This window comes from Rhineura floridana, chromosome 20 (assembly GCF_030035675.1).
Source record: "Rhineura floridana isolate rRhiFlo1 chromosome 20, rRhiFlo1.hap2, whole genome shotgun sequence".
Classification (NCBI taxonomy): domain Eukaryota; kingdom Metazoa; phylum Chordata; class Lepidosauria; order Squamata; family Rhineuridae; genus Rhineura; species Rhineura floridana.
In genome coordinates, this window is record NC_084499.1 from 6,041,612 (window position 1) to 6,062,691 (window position 21,080).

Sequence of the window (21,080 nt, forward strand, 5' to 3'; positions counted from 1 at the left end):
GTGTAGTGGTTAAGGTGTTGGACTACGACCTGGGAGACCAGGGTTCGAATCCTCACATGAATCTCACTGGGTGACCTTGGGCCAGTCACTGCCTCTCAGCCTCAGAGGAAGGCAATGGTAAACCCTCTCTGAATACCGCTTACCATGACTTTATTATTTTAAATTGTCCGCTGTTTTTAACCTATATTTTATGGTTTTAATTTTTCTCATAGTTTAATTCTTTTTTAATAGTATACTTCTGTATGTTTTAATTGGTGTTGCTTTTAGTTGTAAGCCGCTCTGAGTCCTATTGGAAAAAGGGCGGGGTAGAAATAAAGTTGTTTATTATTATTATTATTACCATGAAAACCCTATTCATAGGGGAGTGGGAGGTACTGCATGGCGGTGGTTCTGCTCCTACTTGGCAGGTCGCCTCCAGAAGGTGGCGCTTGGGGAACACTGCCTGGCACCCTGGACTCTCCAGTATGGGGTTCTGCAGGGGTCAGTTCTGTCCCCCGTGCTGTTCAACATCTACATGAAACCGTTGGGTACGGTCACCCGGAGCTTTGGAGGGCGTTGCCATCAGTATGCTGATGACACGCAGCTCTATTTCTCCTTTTCATCTTCTTCAGGTGAGGCTGTCAATGTGCTGAACCGGTTTCTTTTTTTTAAAATCAGCTTCAAAGAGATTTTGCAATGGATCAGCAGATCAACCTGTTGCTCCTCCAGGTGTGGCCAACAGAAACGGTTTGCTGTAAGCGACAAATGTGCCTCACAGCTGTAGCTACAGAAACTCAGGAGAATTTTGGATCGTGACAAGAATCTTGTAAGAAGTGACCGGACTCCTCTAGAGCAGAAGCTTGTATGTCAACACAGCAGCCCCCCCCTCCCCCGTTGCTGCCATGAGCTGAAAGGCAGTGCTTGATGGTGGTGAAGGGCTCCTCCAGTTGTCTTTTTGCCAGCCAGTGGCACTCACGAGGTTTTCTGCCTCTGAACATGAGGTTTCATTTTGCTGTTGTCACCCACAGCCATGTATAGGAGACAAAGGCAACCCCCCCTTAGCCACGCAGATGTGGCAAACATTCCTTCCCACCAATCACACAGTATCTCTTGAGCCCACTCATTGCATTCCAAAAGAAGTTTTATTGGGGCATCTCAAACTGAGGGAGGGGAATAAAGCCTGCCCCAACAGGCCACTCCTGTAGCTTATAGGGAAGGCAAGCATTCCTGTCCTAGAGATGTCTCCCACGCCTCTCATGAAGCAAGACTGACACCCAATGGCCAGTCAAGAAAGCCTGGCTGGTGTGCTTTCACCCAAAATGAGAAGCCTGTTTCTGCACACCACAGTGATTTGAGATGGAAGAGGGGGGAAAGGGGGTCCCAGACTATTTGCAAGACTCTGGTATCCTTGGAGATTCCAGATACATGCTGCTGCTGCAAGTTTGAGGGCTGACATAATTCCTGAACTTCTTGCCTTCTTATTTACAACCAGTCTTGCCTATCAGGTTAGACTCCGTGTGGTCCTTGCAGAACTCACTGGGGAGAAGTATGGGGTTAAAATTTAATTAGCTGGCTCACTGGCTCCACCCCCTGTTGGTCTCCCAAACCTTCTGCCCTACCAGTCTCAACGGGTACAAGCTACCACTGGAGGAACAACCGCCCTTCCTGTCACAGATAAGGATGGAGGGAGTGGGGATGAGAATACAGTGTGCGGGTATTGTAATTTCATTAACGCTTAATTGCAATGCTCAGATTGTAATGCATGCTTGAGGATCCTAACTGCTCTATTATAATCATACTATGCTTGGGGGGGGTGACCCTGTGGCCCTCCAGATGTTGCTAGGACTCCAACTCCCCTCAGCTCCAGCCAGCATCATCAATGGTCAGGGATGATGTAGTGCACCTAGAGGGCCACAGTTTCCTCATCTTCTATGAGATACTTCACTGTTTATTTTTACTGAAAAAAGTCACCAGGGGCTTTGATTTTGATACATACATGAATATGTAAGGTGTATGCACACGCGCACACTCTCTCTCTCTCTCTCTCTCTCTCTCTCTCCCCCCCCCAAGAAAGCTTCAGTCCCTGTGAGAGCAATTTGCATCTGGAAGACAGTGGAGAGACGAGCAGGGATGATCCCCCTCCCCCTTTGCTGCTCCTCCAGTCAAAATTTGAGCCCCAGTGGTTGTTCTTAATTCCAAAGAATTATACAAGAGAATTAAATTAGAATTAAAGGCCAGCTCCAGACACTCTTGGATGAGACCGATTATCTGGATCCATTTCAGTCGGGTTTCAGGCCTGGTTTTGGCACGGAAACAGTCTTGGGTATGATGACCTTTGTTGGGAGAGAGACAGGGGGAGTGTGACTCTGTTGATTCTTCCTGATCTCTCAGTGGCTTTCGATACCATCATCCATGGTATCCTTCTGGAAAGACTGGCTGAGTTGGGAGTGGGAGGAACTGCATGGCGGTGGTTCCGTTCCTACTTGGCGGATCGCCTCCAGAAGGTGGTGCTTGGGGAACATTACTCGGCACCCTGGACTCTCCAGTATGGGGTTCCACAGGGGTCAGTTCTGTCCCCCATGCTGTTCAACATCTACATGAAACCGTTGGGTGCGGTCATCCGGAGCTTTGGAGTGCATTGCCATCAGTATGCTGATGACACGCAGCTCTGTTTCTCCTTTTCATCCCCTTCAGGTGAGGCTGTCAATGTGCTGAACCGGTGCCTGGCTGCGACAATGGACTGGATGAGGGCTAATAAACTGAGGCTCAATCCAGACAAGACTGAGATGCTGTTAGTGAGTGGTTCTTCTGACCGGACGGTGGATGTCCAACCTGTCCTGGATGGGGTTGCACTCCCCCTGAAGGAGCAGATTTGTAGCTTGGGGGTTCTCCTAGAACCATCTCTGTCACTTGAGGCTCAGGTAGCCTCAGTGGCACGGAGTGCCTTCTACCAACTTCAGTTGGTGGCCCAACTACTCCCTATCTGGACAGGGATAACCTGGCTTCAGTTGTCCATGCTCTGGTAACCTCTAAATTAGATTACTGCAATGCACTCTACGTGGGGCTGCCTTTGAAGATGGTTCGGAAACTGCAGCTTGTGCAAAATGCAGCGGCCAGATTGGTAACAGGGACCAGACGGTCCGAACATATAAAACCGATTCTGGCCTGGTTGCACTGGCTGCCTTTATGTTTCCGTGCTCGATTCAAGGTGCTGGTATTGACCTATAAAGCCTTACATGGCTTGGGACCACAATACCTGATGGAACGCCTCTCCCGATACGAACCCACCCGTACACTACGTTCATGATCAAAGGCCCTCCTCCGGGGGCCTACTCCGAGGGAAGCTCGGAGAATGGCAACAAGGGAGAGGGCCTTCTCAGTGGTGGCCCCCAAATTATGGAATGATCTCTGTGACGAGGTGCGCCTGGCGCCAACACTGTTATCTTTTCGACGCCAGGTCAAGACTTTCCTCTTCTCCCAGGCATTTTAGCATGTGTTCTATATTGTTTTAAATTGTGTTTTAAATTGTTTTTAAAAGATGTATTTTAAATTGTATTTGTTTTTAGTTATTGTAAACCGCCCAGAGAGCTTCGGCTATGGGGCGGTACGCAAGTTTAATTAATAGGGTTGCTGTAAGTCAGGATTGACTTGAAGGCAGTCCATTTCCATCTGCCTTTAAAATCCTTCATAGATGCATCCAACTCAAGTAGTCTGGTTCCTATTAGCACCAGCTTTTTATTTTTAGTTAAATGCAAATTGGGCTAGCAAAGTCCATCAAAAAAATGAAGCTTGTTTTTCCTAATACATAAGCATGCCGACAGCCCTTGGAAGTACAAGGAATATGAAGGCATTTCCTGCCGAGGCATATCTGGGTGTATACTACTTCTCAGACTTTATCACATGTGCAAGTTGAATCACCTATCAAAATATGATTTGGCATGAACAGCCAGTATAGCTTACCCCCAGGCCAACAGTGATTAGAGATGAGCAAGGACATGTCTTTCTGAGATGAGGTACATCTTAAAAAACACACTGACAGGACAAAAGAAGATCACTAGCTGAAGAGAAGTCAAGCCCAGCCTGTAGATTCACAGTGAGCAATGCCACATATGCATTCATTCACCATCACCTTGGAAACAGTAGTATTGGGGGTGGCAATCCCTTCAGAAATGCCTGACATTATTCCAAAGCAGCTGCTCTAAGCAAAGCTATCTTAAAAATCCAAGAAGCTATCCTTCTTCACACTTGTAATTTGAACCACTTTAAGGGAAATGCACAGAAGAGCAATGAGGGGGAGCAAGTTAAAAACAGCTCAATGTTAACACAGCCAATAACATTCACACAGCTGACAACAAATATCCCAGAATGAGATATCTGTTTGACCCACCCTTATGAAAAACCCTAATTTTAAAACAGGATCTGAAGCATGCAGTATGGACAGCAAGCCAGTTGGACAGATTCTGAATGCTGCCTCACCTTCCTCTTGTCCAATGAAGGTATGGCTACCCCATTGGAGCGATTAAGGTCTGACACCAGCACCTTCAGAATGTTCTGAATCTAAAGGGGGTGAAAGAAAAGGAGAAAGAGAAACAGCTGAGAAAAGGGACAGAACGAGAACATTGTTCAATGGGTTCCTGAAGCCAAAGGAATAAGAAAAAGGAAGCTGGCAGAGATCCTAACACCACCAAGATGGTAGTAAGCTCTACAGAAAACAGTGGAATTCACTTGCGTACCATCTGTTTAAGGTAAGGATGCAACTCTTTCAACCCAACAGCAAATCCAAAAACATCCTTACTAAGCATTTCCAGAAAACAACTGAGGAGCCAAATATTTATTTCCACTGAATTAGCTGACCTTATCTGTTATCGGCCGATTATTATATTTCTATCCAAACTTTCCTCCAAGGAGGTCAAGGTAGCTGTTGTACCAAGAAGAAACACACAGACTCATTCAATTACTTACAATGTTAGAACTTCAGCAGAACTAGAAATGAAACATTTTGGAGCATATAAAATAGTTAAGTAAGCCACTCACGTTTTCAGGAGACTCTCTGCCATCATTAGTTGGCGTCTCTGGTCTACTTCCTTCTTTACCTTTGCGTTTCTTCTTGGCTCCAGCTGTTGGCCCAGGGCTATTCTTCTGTTGATATTCCTTCAGCTGAGAAAAAGAAAAACTTGAAGTCCAACTAATTAAACCTTCTACATACAAAAAAATGGAAATGGACTGCCTTCAAGTCGATTCTGACTTATGGCAACCCTATAAATAGGGTTTTCGCGGTGAGAGGTATTCAGAGGTGGTTTACCGTCGCCTTCCTCTGGGGCTGAGAGGCAGTGACTAGCCCAAAGTCACCCACTGAGCTTCATGGCTGTGTGGGGATTCAAACCCTGGTCTCCCAGGTCATAGTCCAACACTCTAACCACCATGCCACACTGGCTCTCACCTACAGGGCACAGTGGGAACTTTTGAGCAGGATGCACCAGCATGCTGCTTGATCACAGTAAACCATTGTTTGTTTTAAACTATGGTTTAATGTGATTTGTGAACCAGCCTCTACACCACTAAGTTCAGTAAATACTCTGGGTCTTTATCTTTTTCTGACTGTGTTTTCTGCTCTGGCTCTTTCTATTTTAGCTTGCTAAAGTGGTGTAGGGGCTGGTTCACAAATCACATTAAACCATAGTTTAAAACAAACAATGGTTTACTGTGATCAAGCAGTATGCTGGTGCATCCTGCTCAAAAGTTCCCATGATGCTCCTCCCATATTCCTGCTGCTCCTGCACCACAAATGAAACGGGCTTTCAACTGAATCTCAATAGGGAGGGACATGTAAACTTAGAAGTAACAATCGACAAAGGCTTATGTACAGTAACAGGAACTGAGAGAACAGCTCTAGTAGGGCCCAACAGCAGTAGGAAGGAACCCAGACCAGAAATCACATGTTCTTCAATATCTGTATACTAATGCCCAGAGTATGGGAAACTAACCGGATGAACCTGAACTCTTAATACAAAAAAGTAAATACGACTTGACAAGTATTAGTGAAACTTGGTGGTAACTTTGACTAGAATACAGCAATTGAAGGATACAACTTGTTCAAAAAGAACAGAAGGAATAGAAAGGGAGACGAAGTTGTGCTATATGTTAAAAATATATATCCCTGCACAGGAATACAGGAGGATGAGCTTGGTAGCTCCACCAAAAGTATCTGGATAAAAATAAATGGGTCAAGAAATAAAGGAACATGGTGGTTGGAGTCTATTACCAACCACCGATTCAAGAAGAGGACGAGGATGAAACTTTTGAAAAGCAAATTGCCAATGCTTCAAGGAGGCATGATGTAGTAGTGATAGGAAACTTCAATTACCCGATATCTGTTGGAAGACAAATTCTGCCAAACCCAGCCCCTTCAGAAATTCCTGACTTGTATTGCTGATAACTTTCTCGTACAGAAAGTGGAGGAAGGAACTAGAGGATCAGCTATCCTTGACTTGTTTCTAACCAATAGAGATGACTTAGTGGATGAAGTGGTCATTACGGGAACTCTGAGGGAAAGTTATACTTGAGTTCCTGATTTTAAAGGAAGTAAAAGCTGAGAGTAGCCATACACATACCTTGGACTTCAGGAAAGCCAATTTTAATAAACTCTAAATAATGGTAAGTAAGCAAGCGACTCTAATGAGAAAAGGAGTCCAAGATAGGTGGGGGTTTCTAAAAAAGGAAATTCTGAAGGCACAATTGCAAGCTATTCCAACCAGGGCTGTGGAGTTGGTACGCCAAACCTTTGAGTCCGACTCCGACTCCTCTATTTTTGTACTGTCCAACTACGACACCGACTCCACCCAAAATTGCTTCCAACTCCACAGCCCTGGAAAGGGCTGTAAATGTCTTTTTAAATCGGAAGCTCTCATAGGAGCATTTTTATCGCTGCCTGAATACGCGCTGATCTTGGCATCACAGCATTTGTCTTCATCTGGGTCCTGTGTCATACACTGACACACAAAATGTTTTCCATCTTGAGTTATGGTGAAATGGTCAACTACAGCTGACTTCATGGGAAGCTTCTTTGACATTTTGAATTTATATTTTTAAAAAATTGTCAATCAAAATTTATTTTGAAGCAGGAGTCAGTACATTTCTACCGACTCCGACTCCACCCAAAATTGCTTCCGACTCCACGACTCCAACTCCACAGCCCTGATTCCAACAAGAAAAAAAGGTGGAAGACAGCAGAAGAAACCAATGTGGCTTCACAAAAAACTTAAGAGATGATCTGAAAACAAAAAAGAACACATACAGGAAGTGGAAGGAAGGTCAGGCCACAAAGAAAGAATACAGACAAGTAGCACGGAATTGCAGGGATGGTGTCTGCAAGGCTACAGCTGAGAATGAACTGAGGCTAGTGAGGGATACTAAAAGCAACAAAAAAGCTTTCTTCAGATACATCCATAGTAGACAGAGAAAATAAATGGTGGTTCAGCTACTCAGCGAGGATGGCAAAATGATAACAGATGACAAAGAAAAGGCAGAAGCACTCAATTCCTACTTTGGCTGAGTCTTCTCCCAAAAGACGGTCTATGACCCTCCTGGGAAACATGAAGTACAAGTTGAAGAAGCAGGATTGCAGCTTAAGATTGACAGACAAATTGTCAAGGAATCACTTTGAGTGAGTTCAAATCTCCAGAGCCCGATGAATTGCATCCTAGAATATTGAAGGAACTGGCTGAAGTACTCTTGGAACCACTATTATCTTTGCGAAATTGTGGAGGATGGGTGAAGTGCCAGATGATTGGAAGAAGACTAATGTTGTCCCTATCTTCAAAGAGAGCAAAAAGGAGGAACCTGGAAACCACAAAGCAGTCAGCCTGACATTGATCCCTGGGAAAATACTGGAGCAGATTATTAAACTGTCAGTTTTTTAAGTACCTTGAAAACAATGCAGTGATTACTAGAAGCCAACATGGATTTGTCAAGAACAAACCCTGCCAGACTAATCTTATCTCATTTTTTGATCGGGTAACCTCCCAGGTAGACTGAATCCTGTGGACGTAATATATCTCGACTTCAGCAAAGCTAAGTTACTAAGTTATTATTGTGACAACAATGAACACTGAACAGATATGTGAGAAGTTGATGCACACAGGGGAACAGCTTGCAGAATATGGTTTGGTGAAATGTTTGGGGGCAATTGTCAATTTATACAGGAATTAGGCTTCCAGAACACCCATTTTTTAATACCAAATAGATTTGGCATGATCCTGTAAAAATGTTTTTGGACTTAGTAATGGGAAGTCTGAGTTCAGATCACACTCTTATTTGGGAGCTTTTTTGGGCAAGCAATGCCTGAATTCCTGATTTGTGAAATGAAAATACTGATGATCCTCCTTTACAGAGATATTGTATTGATGAAAATAGCAAGGATTTTTATTCACCTCCTGAGGTTTAGGGTATGAATAACAATACATCTTCATAAACAGAATACTGAATAATAATTAAATATTGTACTTGGATCATGTTTTTAACAGCTGGTACAATCGTTTAAATGTGCCAAAGAAAGAAAACAATTTTTTGAAGGCATATATAACCATTGGTAAGAATGTCACAAATTGCCAAGATAACATAATTAGTTCATCATGGGCTACAGATTATTACTCTTAACAGCCCAATTCTCAACATGACAAGGCTGTTACAAGTAATTCCTGTGTAGTGAGTGAGCAGTTTGAAGTATACGCGGTTAGAACTAAGTTGTAATACTTTGTGGGATTTTTAGCCTTCCCTTGTGGGTGTGTCTAGAAATTCCCAGGTGCCTTATTGTGCAGGCACCTAGTAATTTGAAATATTTGTTCCAATTTTGCTTGTGTGCTTTCTCCATAGACGTCTAGTTCATAAGTTGCTTATACTTAAGGAATGAAAAATTACTCTTCTTAAAAATTCACTCTTCCTGTCAACCATCCTGTGCCTATCAGATACTAGTTATGTGGCTGTTTGAACTCTCACTAATTATTTGTCAGGTTCGCTGTATGCTGCTGATGCTTCAAGTGTTTCCAAGGTTTGAACTTGAATTTGGTGATATTACCACAGCCTCAGATGTCGCAGAATGCTTTCTGAAGGCCCCTGTTGACTGCTACATGTGATCTGAAAAGTATCTACATAGTGGGATTTGCATCCTGCTACTTTTGTTATGACTGGTTGAGATGCAATAGGAAATGGAGTTTTTGAAAGTTTGACTAGATCATTGAAACTGAACCCTACGGCACCTAACACACAACAAGGCCTAAAACTCCAAGAGGTTTTCACATCACGGTGATTGTATTTAACTTCTTCAAAAGACACGCACAGGCCCAGTCTTGTAAGGTTGTCACACAGAGGAGGGCCGGGATCTGTTCTCAATCATCCCAGAGTGCAGGACACGGAATAATGGGCTCAAGTTGCAGGAAGCCAGATTTCGACTGGACATCAGGAAAAACTTCCTGTTAGAGCCATACGACAGAGAGGTAGTAGGCTCTCTGACACTGGAGGCAAGAGGCAGCTGGACAGCCATCTGTCGAGAATGCTTTGATTTGGATTCCTTCATTGAGCAGGGGCCTTATAGGCCCCTTCCAACTCTACTATTCTATGATTCAGTCCACACATCACATTAAAATATAGTTTAAAACAAATTATAGTCTAGTGTGGAAAAAGCAGCTCCTGTAGTGACCCCCACCCCCACCCCACTGTGCTGCAGGTGAAACAATCCAGAGTCTGGCTAGTCGTGCTGTCCAAACTGGGGCTTGTGGTGTGTCTCTCTCCAAAGAAACCATGAGGAGTAACCGAGGATTGTTCTTGGCTTACTTCTTGTGGTCTGTTTGGGAGTAGCAAACCACGAGTGCAGATGCATGTGACACGAGAAGCCAGACTCTAGCATGAATCATAGAATAGTGCCTCTAAGACCATCGAGTCCAAGTCCCTGCTCAATGCAGGAATCCAACTTAAAGCATCCCCGACAGGAGGCTGTCCAGCTGCCTCTCAAATGCCTCCAGTGTTGGAGAGCCCACCACCTCCCTAGGTTATTGGTTCCATTGTCATACCACTCTAAAAGTTAGGACATTTTTTCTGGTGTTCAGTCAAAATCTGGCTTCCTGTAACATGAGCCCATTATTCCTGTTCTGCACTTTGGGATGACTGGAGAGAGAGAACTGGGGTTTTGTTGCGTTTTTCCAACAGATCATGCCTAACAACCCTTGAAATTTTTATAGTGTATTTTGCAATTTTGATATGCCCATTTTTAGAAAAATAATTGTTTAAGAAGGTTGTGAAAAGCACTTTCTGAAATTGTTAAATTAAATTAAGCAAAAGAAAAAACGAGAGAGAGACACAGATGAAGGCAGAATAATGGCAGAAACAAATCCTTATTTCCAGGCATTCAAAGGACATGCCTAGGGCCACAGCCACACCATACCTTTAAAGCACCCTTATACTACTCTAATCATATAATAGTAGAATTGGAAGGGGCCTCTAAGGCCATCAAGTCCAACCCACGGCTCAATGCAGGAATCTAATTTAAAGCATATCCAACAGATGGCTGTCCAGCTGCCACTCAAATCCCTCCAGTGTTGGAGAGCCCATTACCTCCCTAGGTAATTGGTTCCTTTGTCATATGGCTCTAACAGTTATGGCTTCCCCCAAAGAATCCTGGGAAGTGTAGTTTGTTAAGGGGACGGAGAGGAAACTCCTACCCCCGGACAGAGCTCCAGTGGCCAGAGTGGGGGGCAGCTAAGCTTGAACTCATGTGCACTGCACATTATCTATGGTAGCACCATAAAGCACCAACTTGAATATGTCACTACCCCAGTTTTGCAACTACCAGCTTTTCAAGGACAAATTTTAAAAGTTTGCTGGGGCAGTTAGGGTTTCAAGATGACACTGGTAAGATCATACTTGGAGGTATTTGCACAATGGGTATGTGAATACAGTGGCAACATTACAGACACCCTATTGCTGGATATTAGCACATGCCACACATGGGTGTGTATTTTGCTCAAACATTTGGACAGCTGCCTAGAATTTGCTGCAAATTGCACTGCATGCAAATTTCCTACCTGAGGCAGCAGCTTCACTATGATTCATGGTATGGTCGTAACTGCTTTGCACTAAGGACTGATGTGCTTTACTAACCTCAGTAAATGGATGCAGCCCCCTTCAAGCATGGACAGAAGAGAAGTGCAAAGCTAGCAAGATCATCCATTTAGGCCTGTGGCTATCTGAGGCACATGTCAAATATGTAGAACACCGGTATTTTTACATCTATAAAGTGGAGGATGAGTGTACTGGGGGAAACATGTGTGCTGTCTAGACAATCAACAAATAATGCAAGATTTAGGGAATCCGGAAATGGATTTTAAGCCTTAGAATGACCTCCCAACTATAAAAGTGGATATCCTTTGATACTTTTCAAAGACATTACAAAGGCATATTCTGGAGAAAAATGGTAATGGACTGCCTTCAAGTCGATTCCGACTTATGGTGACCCTATGAATAGGGTTTTCATGGTAAGCGGTATTCAGAGAGGGTTTACCATTGCCTTCCTCTGAGGCTGAGAGGCAGTGACTGGCCCAAGGTCACCCAGTGAGCTTCATGGCTGTGTGGGGATTCGAACCCTGGTCTCCCAGGTCGTAGTCCAACACCTTAACCACTACACCACACTGGCTCTCTATTCTGGAGAAGGGCAAAAGAATTTATCATTAACAACTTGCATGGAGGGCAGGATGGATGAAATGCGTTCTCCAAATTATGGGAGGGGAAATGATTAGTTTTCCCTATAAAACTGAGATGTTGTACAGAGAGAACTAGGTTTTGTTGCATTTTTCATTTTTCTTTCTCTTCCATTTTATTAACATTTTATTTATGTTTTTTCCAACAGATCATGCCTAACCCATGAAATATTTTATAGTGTATTTTGCAATTTTGATATGTGCATTTTTAGAAAAATGATTGTTTAAGAAGGTTGAGAAAAGCCACTTTCTGAAATTGTTAAATTAAATTAAGCAAAAACAAAAACAGAGAGAGTCACAGATGCCACACTATACCTTTAAAGTACCCTTATACTACTCATATAATAGTATAGTTGGAAGGGGCCTCTAAGAGCATCAAGTCCAACCCACTGCTCAATGCAGGAATCTAATTTAAAGCATATCCAACAGGTGGCTGTCCAGCTGCCTCTCAAATGCCTCCAGTGTTGGAGAACCCACCACCGCCCTAGGTCATTGGTTCCATTGTCATACCACTCTAAAAGTTAGGAAATTTTTCCTGATGTTTAGTCGAAATCTGGCTTACTGTAGCTTGAGCCCATAATTCCTGTCCTACCCTTTGATGACTGAGAACAGATGCTGGCCCTCCTCTGTGAGACAACCTTTCAAGAACTTGAAGAATGCTATCTTATGTTCCCTCAGTCTTCTCTTCTCAAGGCTAAACATACCCAGTTCTTTCACTCTCTCCTCACAGGCTTTGTTTACAGTCCCCTGATTATCCTTGTTGCCCTCCTCTGAACCTGCTCCAATGTGTGTGCATCCTTCTTAGTGCGGTGTCCAGAACTGGATGCAGTACTAAAGATAAGACCTAACCAGTGCTGAATACAGTAGGGCCCTGCTCATACGTCGGGTTCTGTTCCAGACCCCCGCTGTAAAGCGGAAATCGCCGTAAAGCAAAACCCATTGATGATAATGGGACGCATTATGCGAAAATGACATCAAAATGGCACGCAACTGAAAAAAACTGCTGTAAAAAACAGAACAAGCGCCTTGATGCAGGGACTTTCCTTAATTGAAAGCCACCACATTAGCGAATCGCTGTAAAGCGGGGCCCTACTGTAGAGGGGAACTAGTACTTCACACGATTTGGAAAGGATATGTCTGTTAATGCAGCCTAAAATAGCATTTGCCTTTTTTGCAGCCACACTGCACTGTTGCCTCATTCAGCTTGTGATCATCAACAATTCCAAGATCGTTCTCACATGTAGTATTGCTGAGCCAAGTATCTCCTCTCTTATAATAGTCATGGAGAATCCTGGGAACTGTAGTTTGTTAAGGATGCAGACAATCGTAGTGCTGATGTCAGAGCCCTTAATAACCTACAGTTTCCAGGATTCTTTGGGGGAAGCCATAACTCTTAAAGTGGTGTAAGAGTAATTCAAATGTATGGTGTGGATGTGACCAACAGCAACTAACAAGGTGGTAGTCTCTCCTCACCCCTCCCCAACCCAACGGGTTTACAGTGTTTCTAGGATATTTCACAAACTAGATCTATATGGGAGAAATCCCCTTCCATACATTCAAAGGATGTATCAGAGATGTTTTGCAAGGGAAGAATTTTCCCTTTCCAAGCATTCAAAAGTATGTGTGTAAGGTTCTTAATAAGAGGGGTGTCTTATTCCCCCACTAAACCTATACAGAGAGATGTAACCTTCCATGCCCGCAAGAGATGTGTCCAAGATTTGTAATATAAGGGGGAGGGGTGTGTGTCTCACACACACATTTCTTCCAGGCATTCAAAGGGTATGTGTCTAAGATGTGTCCCAGTCTATGGTCTGAAGGCACATAAGGCCAGCTCCCTGCTGAAGCTAAGCAGGGTCAGGTCTGGTCAGTGCCTGGATGGGAGACTGCCTGGGAACCATATGTAACCTGCCTTGGGTTTCTTGCATGAAAAAGAAAGGCAGGGTAGAAATGTAATAAATAAATAATAATAATAATAAAATGTCTCCCCCACAAAGGATGCAATTCTATTTCTTTTATTTATTTATTATTTTATTTATACCCTGCCCTTCCTTCCAGCAGGAGCCCAGGGCGGCAAACAGAACACTAAAACACTTTAAAACATCATGAAAAGACCTTAAAATACATTAAAACAAAACAATGTTAAAAACATTAAAAAAAAACTTTAAAAACATCTTTTTAAAAAAAGGTTAAAGACATATTAAAAGACATATTAAAGGCAATTCTAACACAGACGCAGACTGGGATAGGTCTCAACTTAAAACGCTTTTTGGAAGAGGAAAGTCTTCAAAAGGCACCGAAAAGATAGCAGGGATGGCACCTGCCTAATATTTAAGGGGAGGGAATTCCACAGGGTAAGTGCCGCCCCACTAAAGGTCCGTTTCCTATATTGTACAGAACGAACCTCCTAATAAGATGGTATCTGCAGGAGGCCCTCACCTGCAGAGAGCAGTGATCAACTGGGTATTTAAGGGGTAAGACAATCTTTCAGGTATCCTGGTCCCACGCTATACAGGGCTTTGTACACCTTGAACTTTTCCCAGTAGCAAATGGACAGCCAGTGCAATTCTTGCAGCAGCAGGGTGACATGTTGATGATACCCTGCCCCAGTGAGCAGTCTCGCCGCCTCATTTTGCACCAGCTGCAGCTTCTGGACCAAGCTCAAGGGCAGCCCCACATAGAGCACATGATAGTAATCCAGCCTGGAGGTTACCAGTACATGGACAACAGTGGTCAGGCTATCGCGGTCCAGAAACAGCAGCAGCTGTCTTACAAGCCAAAGCCGGTAAAAGGCACTCCTAGCCACAGAGGTCACCTGGGCCTCTAGCAACAAAGATGGATCCAGGAGCACCTCCAGACTACGGACCTGCTCTTTCAGAGGGAGTACAACCCCATCCAAAGCAGGCAACTGACCAATTATCCAAACTCGGGAACCACCAACCCACAGCGCCTCCGTCTTGCTAGGATTCAGACTCAGCTTATTGGCCCTCAACAAGTATGTCTATGAAATATAATAAGAGGGAGGGTCTACACACACTCTCTAACTAACTGGGAGCCAGTCTTCCAGGCATTCAAGCACTGTATTGTATGTCCAAATGTATGTATTTATTTATTGCATTTGTATACTGCCCCATAGCTGAAGCTCTCTGGGCGGTTTACAACTAAAAGTATTTAGTAAGAGAGTTCCCAACTGCACAAAACTTATATGGGGGTGGAATACTCTTGAAAAGAGTACTGTACACTAAATATATATATGTAATTAGAGGGATCTCTCTCCCCCAACCACACACTAAATATACATAGGGGGACCCCTTCCATGGCTTCAAGTGTGCAATACTCTAATTTGTTTTAACCATTTTTTAATATTGATTTTTAAATTGTTGTAACCTGCCTAGGGACCTGCTGGTGAGAAGCAGGTAACAAATGAACTCAATAATAGTAATAATAATCTTAACACGCACTAACAGCACAATCATCATCACGTTCAGCTGCACTGAACTCAATAGGGCTTACTCCTAGGAAACTGGGGTTAGGATGACAGCCTGTTTTTAAACTGCTTCTGTTTGTTATATTTTAACTTGTCAAGTCGCTTTGAGCCTCTTTATAGATATACGTAGATAAAAAGCAACTGACAAATGTAAATCCTATTGGGGGGGGATAGGGGAATTTCTTCCAGGCATTCAAGGGCTGCATCAGAGGCATTTAATTTTTTTTTAAAGGGGGGGGAGGTCTCCCATGCAAGGGGTGTGTCTTTATGGCATGAATAAGCACTCAACCCACACATGGGGACGCCCCCTCCCAAGGAGAAGGCCTGGGGTGTTTCAATAAGGGGGGGGTTCCTTCTCCACGAAGCCTATAAAGGGAGCGAGGGAAGAGAGAATCGTCTTCCAGGCCTTCAAGGGCTGCGTCTGAGGCGGATCCTCCTCCATTAAGCCTCGGGGGGGGGGAAGGAGGCCTCTTCGTAGCGGGGGGAAGAAAAGAGAGGCGCTGGGGGCGTGTCTGGGCCTGGAGACCCCCTCCAGGGCCAGGCAGCCGCCTTCCTCCTCCTCCTGCTGCCGCTGTTTTTGTCGGGGCCCGAGGAGCAAAGGGCCACCCGCTCAGTCCCTGCCTCAGCGCGCCGGGCTCGCCCTACCTTCTTCTTGGCCGCCGCCAGCTTGCTCTGCCTGCTCCCGTCCGCCATGTCCGAGCCGGGCCCGGGCCACGTCAGCCCGGTGGTGGTGGGGCGGAGAGGTGGACGGCGGCGACGCTGGTGGGTGGAGACCGAGCGACGGAGCGGAGGGTAAGGCAGGCTCCGCCCGGGCCCGACCTGTCTGGGTGACTCCTCCGCCTGGCGAAGAAGAGTGCGCAGGCGCGGCCAGGGCACGCCGTGAGGCGCAGGGGACGGCGGGCGCATGCGCTACCTTCTTCCCGCCATTTCACCGTCGTCTGTCCTTTCCCAACCGGTGTGCCTCCAGAAGTTGTTGGACCACAGCTCCCATCAGCCTCAGCCAGCATTGCAAATGGTCAGGAAAGATGGGAACTGTGGTCCAACAATATCTGGAGGCACACTGGTGTTGCAGGTGGAGGGGATCTTTGGACCTCCAGATGTTGTTGAACTACAGCTCCCATCAGCCCCAGCAAGCGTGTTGATTTCCCCCCAGAAAGAATCTTATTTTTTATTCTATAACTTGTTCTGAACAATAAACAAACGGCCGTTACCCCAACATGGGATATTGCCGCTTAACATGTGCTCATAAATGAAGATTTATAACAGGGACAAGGACCTTATTCAGATCGAGAGGGCCACATATTCCTCTGGGCAACCTTCCAAGGGCCACAGGCCAGTGGAAGGAAGGAGGCAAAGGTGGATGGAGCAATGGATGCACATGTTAACTCTGCACTATAGGCTATGTCTGCTCATCTACCCCTCTGTCCTCCCATCCAGACTGTTGGAATATGTGGTTCAACTCCAACTGGTGGGCTGAGGCTGCATGGACTTAAAAAGGGTAGCTGGAGAGGAGACCTCCTGATTGCTAGGCTATACCTGTCCTTTGATCTCCTGCTGTCTCTTCCTTCCTGCTAGACTGATATGCAGAGGATGCTGACTACATCTCCTTCTTCCTTCTCTTGAGAAGGAGAGCAGACATATTCTCTTTGTCTCTCCCTCTCCTCCAAGCATGAGGGCAAAGACTAGGCTTAGTGTTTGCGTCTCCTACTTAGCTAGTTAGCTAGATGTAGAATTCTTTCCTATCACGTATGTACTTCCAGAATAAATTAGTTATTTCTTATTTTAAGGCTTAAAGTGTCTGTCTGACTAATTTGTAGGAAGGTGTCATCTTTAGCAAAGATTCAAACACATAAAGGCTCACTTAGTCTCTCCATTCCCAATTTTGCCACTCTGCGACACAGACAAGCAAGAGGTATGATCAGAGTTCAAGAACACATTCTGAAAGGGCAAAAACATGCTAAGAGGGTGCAAAATAGGGCTGGCGAGGGGCTGGCCTGGAAAGGGGAAGTGTGGCTGAGCAGGAGGCGTCAGAGGAGGCTCCCAAGGGCCAGATGGAGAGGCTTAGAGAGCAGCATGTGGCCCCCAGGCCTGAAATTCCCCACCTGATTATACATTTTCAGCGATACAATATTGAAATAGTTCATGCATGGCACTTATCTTATAGAGCTGCTAACACTTATACCAAAACATTCTTTTTCCCTTTCATTTCCCTCTTCATATTCAATATACAACAAATTATTATTTGTGTTGTTGTTGTTGTTGTCTTAGTATTTGTAACAACTGTAATGCAATATTTTAAAGCCTGGAGAATATGTGTCTTTCTAATAAGTCGTTTGGCTCCGTGGTGCAGAGTGGTAAGCGGCGGTAACGCAGCCGAAGCTCTGCTCACGGCTGGAGTGCACTCAGCCTTCCATCCATCCGTGGTAAAGAAAGGCCAGGGAAGGAACTGGCAATCCCACCCCATTTATACGGTCTGCCTAGTAAACGTTGCAAGACGTCACCCTAAGAGTCGGAAACGACTCGCACTATAAGTGCGGGGACACCTTTACCTTTACCGTATCTTTGTAAGGTAGACGTTCAGGATCTTGAGGTATGGAATAGTGAGTCAGAATGTATTATACCGCCTAAACAATGGAAAATGGCTTAGGAATCCATATGGAATGTTTCCTTAGACCTGAAATTGAGATTGATTCAGTAAAAAATTAATATTTTGATTGTATTGGACTCCACAATGTTTATATAGGAAGGCACTGTCCTACACAGAGAGATGCTAGAGGCATAACACTGGGAATGCCTCAATGAGGCATATGATGTGGGCTTGTCCAATTATATAATCTTTTTGGTCTGAAGTTATCCATCTTAATTTTGTACTGGTGAAATCCTTGATATTTACAGATGTTCATGCACTTTTAAATTATATTCCTTTAGTATGGGGGTTAATAACAGGACAACACAAGTGGACTTTGTAAGCCCTTTTTATACTTCAAGCCTGTAAAGATAAATATCCATTGCATAATAATGGACAGAGGACCTCATTGCCCTGGCTAAACTGAAACATATTTCGTATAGATGACAATTTTGAGTGGATACTTATTCGGACATCTGGAGGGCTTATATTAACTTACATGCTTGATGCATGTACTGATGGTTTTTGTACCCGTAATATAAATTGATGGTGGTTTATTGCTGTTACTATTTGTATTCATATTATATATATATATATATATATATATATATATATATTGTACCTTTAATATTTTTATTTATTTGATTTCATTCTTTTTCTTTTTCTTTCCTTTCATTGCTCACGGCCGGAGTTCGATTCCAACGGAAGGAGGAAGTCGAATCTCTGGTAAAAGGGGTCGAGGTCCACTCAGCCTTCCATCCAGCTGTGGTCGGTAAAATGAGTACCCGGCATATGCTGGGGGGTAAAGAAAGGCCGGGGAAAGAACTGGCAATCCCACCCCATATATATGGTCTGCCTAGTAAACGTCGCAAGATGTCACCCTAAGAGTCGGAAACGACTCGCACTACAAGTGCAGGGACACCTTTACCTTTTTTTTGGCTGATTAAATAACTTTTTTTGTGTGCTGGCAAAGGTTGTGCTTACTTTACTGTTAATTTCTGTATTTGGGTTGAGTTTAGAATGTTGTTTGTTTTATATTGTTGTTTAATATTGTTAGGCATCTGACAAATAAGGCAGGATAGAAACTGAAATAAATAAATAAATAAATAATCATAATGTTCAACCCCAGGCCCTAGGGTGTATATTTATTCCCTCCGGTGCACTTTTTGTTGCAGAATTTACATAGACATAGATCTACAATGTAGTCCGTCTAGGATATTGCCACCTGCCCAGTACTAAACTATGTCCCCAAATTTCAGCCAGTTAGAACTTACAGTTTTCTTTCTGCACACAAAAAGTACACTGAAGGAAACAAATCAATGCCTGGTACAAAAAATATCCCAAGAAAACCAACTGAGTTTTACACGTGGGTGTTTTTTCTGTCTCAATCAATGTAATATGTTGGGGTAATTTATTTCTCATTTTGATTTTTTTGACTTTGCTCTTTTGAAGTATTTTTTTAAACAGCAAACCTTTTTTATTATTATCAATCAAGATATAATATCTATCAAAGTATAGTGTCAATAAGAGAAAAGAAAAAAATTATGTACACAATATAGCTACTTTATATTTTTATATACAGGTATACTTTATTGCACCAGTATAGTATAAATACACTCAGTTTTCCCACAAAACATGCTGGGGTAATTAAAAAAAAAAGAGCTGATCCAGGGGTGCACATTTAAGTGTCCAGCAGTGGTCACTTCCATGGGGGAAGTAGTGACCTCACAGCAATGCTCATGTTTCCATGGCAGCAAGTTCAGGGGAGCTCCGGGTTGGTGGCAGCTCTGCTGGTGCACACACACTTTATTTATTTAATATTTATATTTATTAGTTGAAATATTACCCCCAAAAAAACCCTAGGAAAGGCACCACTTACACGGGAAAAAAGGGAATAGAAATCTGAGGTGCTTGAAAAAAAGTTTCATACAAGTTTGACATGTTTTGGAATTATAATTCATCTGAGGTACGTTTTAAGTATCAATTCTCAGCAAGCACATAAGCCTCTGCTTTTTTCAGATGTTACTAGCCAGCATTGTTAAGCAATGTGAGATTGCAGTGGAACATCATGCAAAAACTTAAGCTGGTATTTCAGGAACAGCCACAGGCCCTTCCCTGTGACTCATTATTAAATACATCATGTGTGATTTTGGGAGTGAGTGATATAAAGGGAAAAAAGGCATCCCCACCCCACCCTGACTCAAGGCTCCATAGTGCCCTGACAATTCAGAGTGCATGGTGCAACCAGACCGGGCTTCAGACTAGGGTTGCCAGGTTCAGGGCCTGAGACTGATCCTGTATCTTTAGGAGAAGAGAAAGTCAGCCAAGTGCAGGTGTTCTTGCAACCCTGTAATGGGAAAAACCACAAGGTGGAATTCTCCCTTCCATTTAAACTGATTGGCAAAAGATTAAAGATGAACCAAAGAAAGTAACTGTCTCACACAGGGCATCGTTTGTTTATGAAACTCCATGCCACGAGATGGGGGCATGGCCACTGGCTAAGATGGATTTAACACAGGATCTGACCAATTCATGGAGGATGCCTTATCAATTGCTACTAGATATTATAGCTAAATGCAGTCTCCCAAGTTCATAGAAACAGAACTGTAAAGTTGGAAGAGATCATCTAGTTCAATCCTCTGCTCAATGCAACTACAGCACTGGGGATAGAATCATAGAATCATAGAGTTGGAAGGGGCCTTGTAGGCCATCGAGTCCAACCCCCTGCTCACAGCAGGAAATCCACAGCTAGAGCATCTCCCGCAGATAGCTGTCCAGCCTCTGCTTGAAGACATCCAGCGAAGGGGATCCCACCACCTCCCTAGGCAGTCGGTTCCATTGCCGAACTGCCCTTACTGTCAAGAAGTTCCTTCTAATGTCCAATCTGAATCTACGCTCCTGCAACTTAAAACCATTAGACCTAGTCCTACCCTCTGGGGCAGCAGAGAACAAATCTGTACCCTCCTCTATGTGACAGCCCTTCAGGTACTTAAACAGTGCAATCATGTCACCCCTCAGCCTTCTCTTCACCAGACTGAACATGCCAAATTCCTTCAACCTTTCCTCATAAGACTTGTTCTCCATACCGGCTATCATCCTCGTCGCCCTCTTCTGAACCCGCTCTAACTTGTCTATATCTTTCTTAAAATGAGGCGCCCAGAACTGAACGCAGTATTCCAGATGAGGCCTGACTAATGCAGAATATAGTGGGACTATTACTTCCCTCGACCTGGAAACTATAGCT

The 21,080-nt window shown here is 43.9% G+C and overlaps 1 protein-coding gene across 7 annotated transcripts in view; it reads right to left on the reverse strand.

Annotated features, from left to right (window-relative positions):
* GOLGA2 (golgin A2) overlaps positions 1-16,131 on the reverse strand; it is a 52,525-nt gene extending 36,394 nt beyond the window's left edge. For 5 of the 7 annotated variants that reach the window (XM_061604028.1, XM_061604027.1, XM_061604024.1 and 2 more), the window contains exons 1-3: positions 15,856-16,131; positions 5,014-5,136; positions 4,456-4,536 (exon numbers count right to left, since the gene is read on the reverse strand). In XM_061604028.1, coding sequence (XP_061460012.1) covers positions 4,456-4,536; positions 5,014-5,136; positions 15,856-16,116 — 465 coding nt within the window. In that variant the 5' untranslated portion in view covers positions 16,117-16,131. The remainder of the gene's footprint in view (positions 1-4,455; positions 4,537-5,013; positions 5,137-15,855) is intronic. The other 2 variants (XM_061604029.1, XM_061604026.1) reach the window with 1 other exon arrangement.
* Between the last annotated feature and the right edge of the window lie 4,949 nt (positions 16,132-21,080).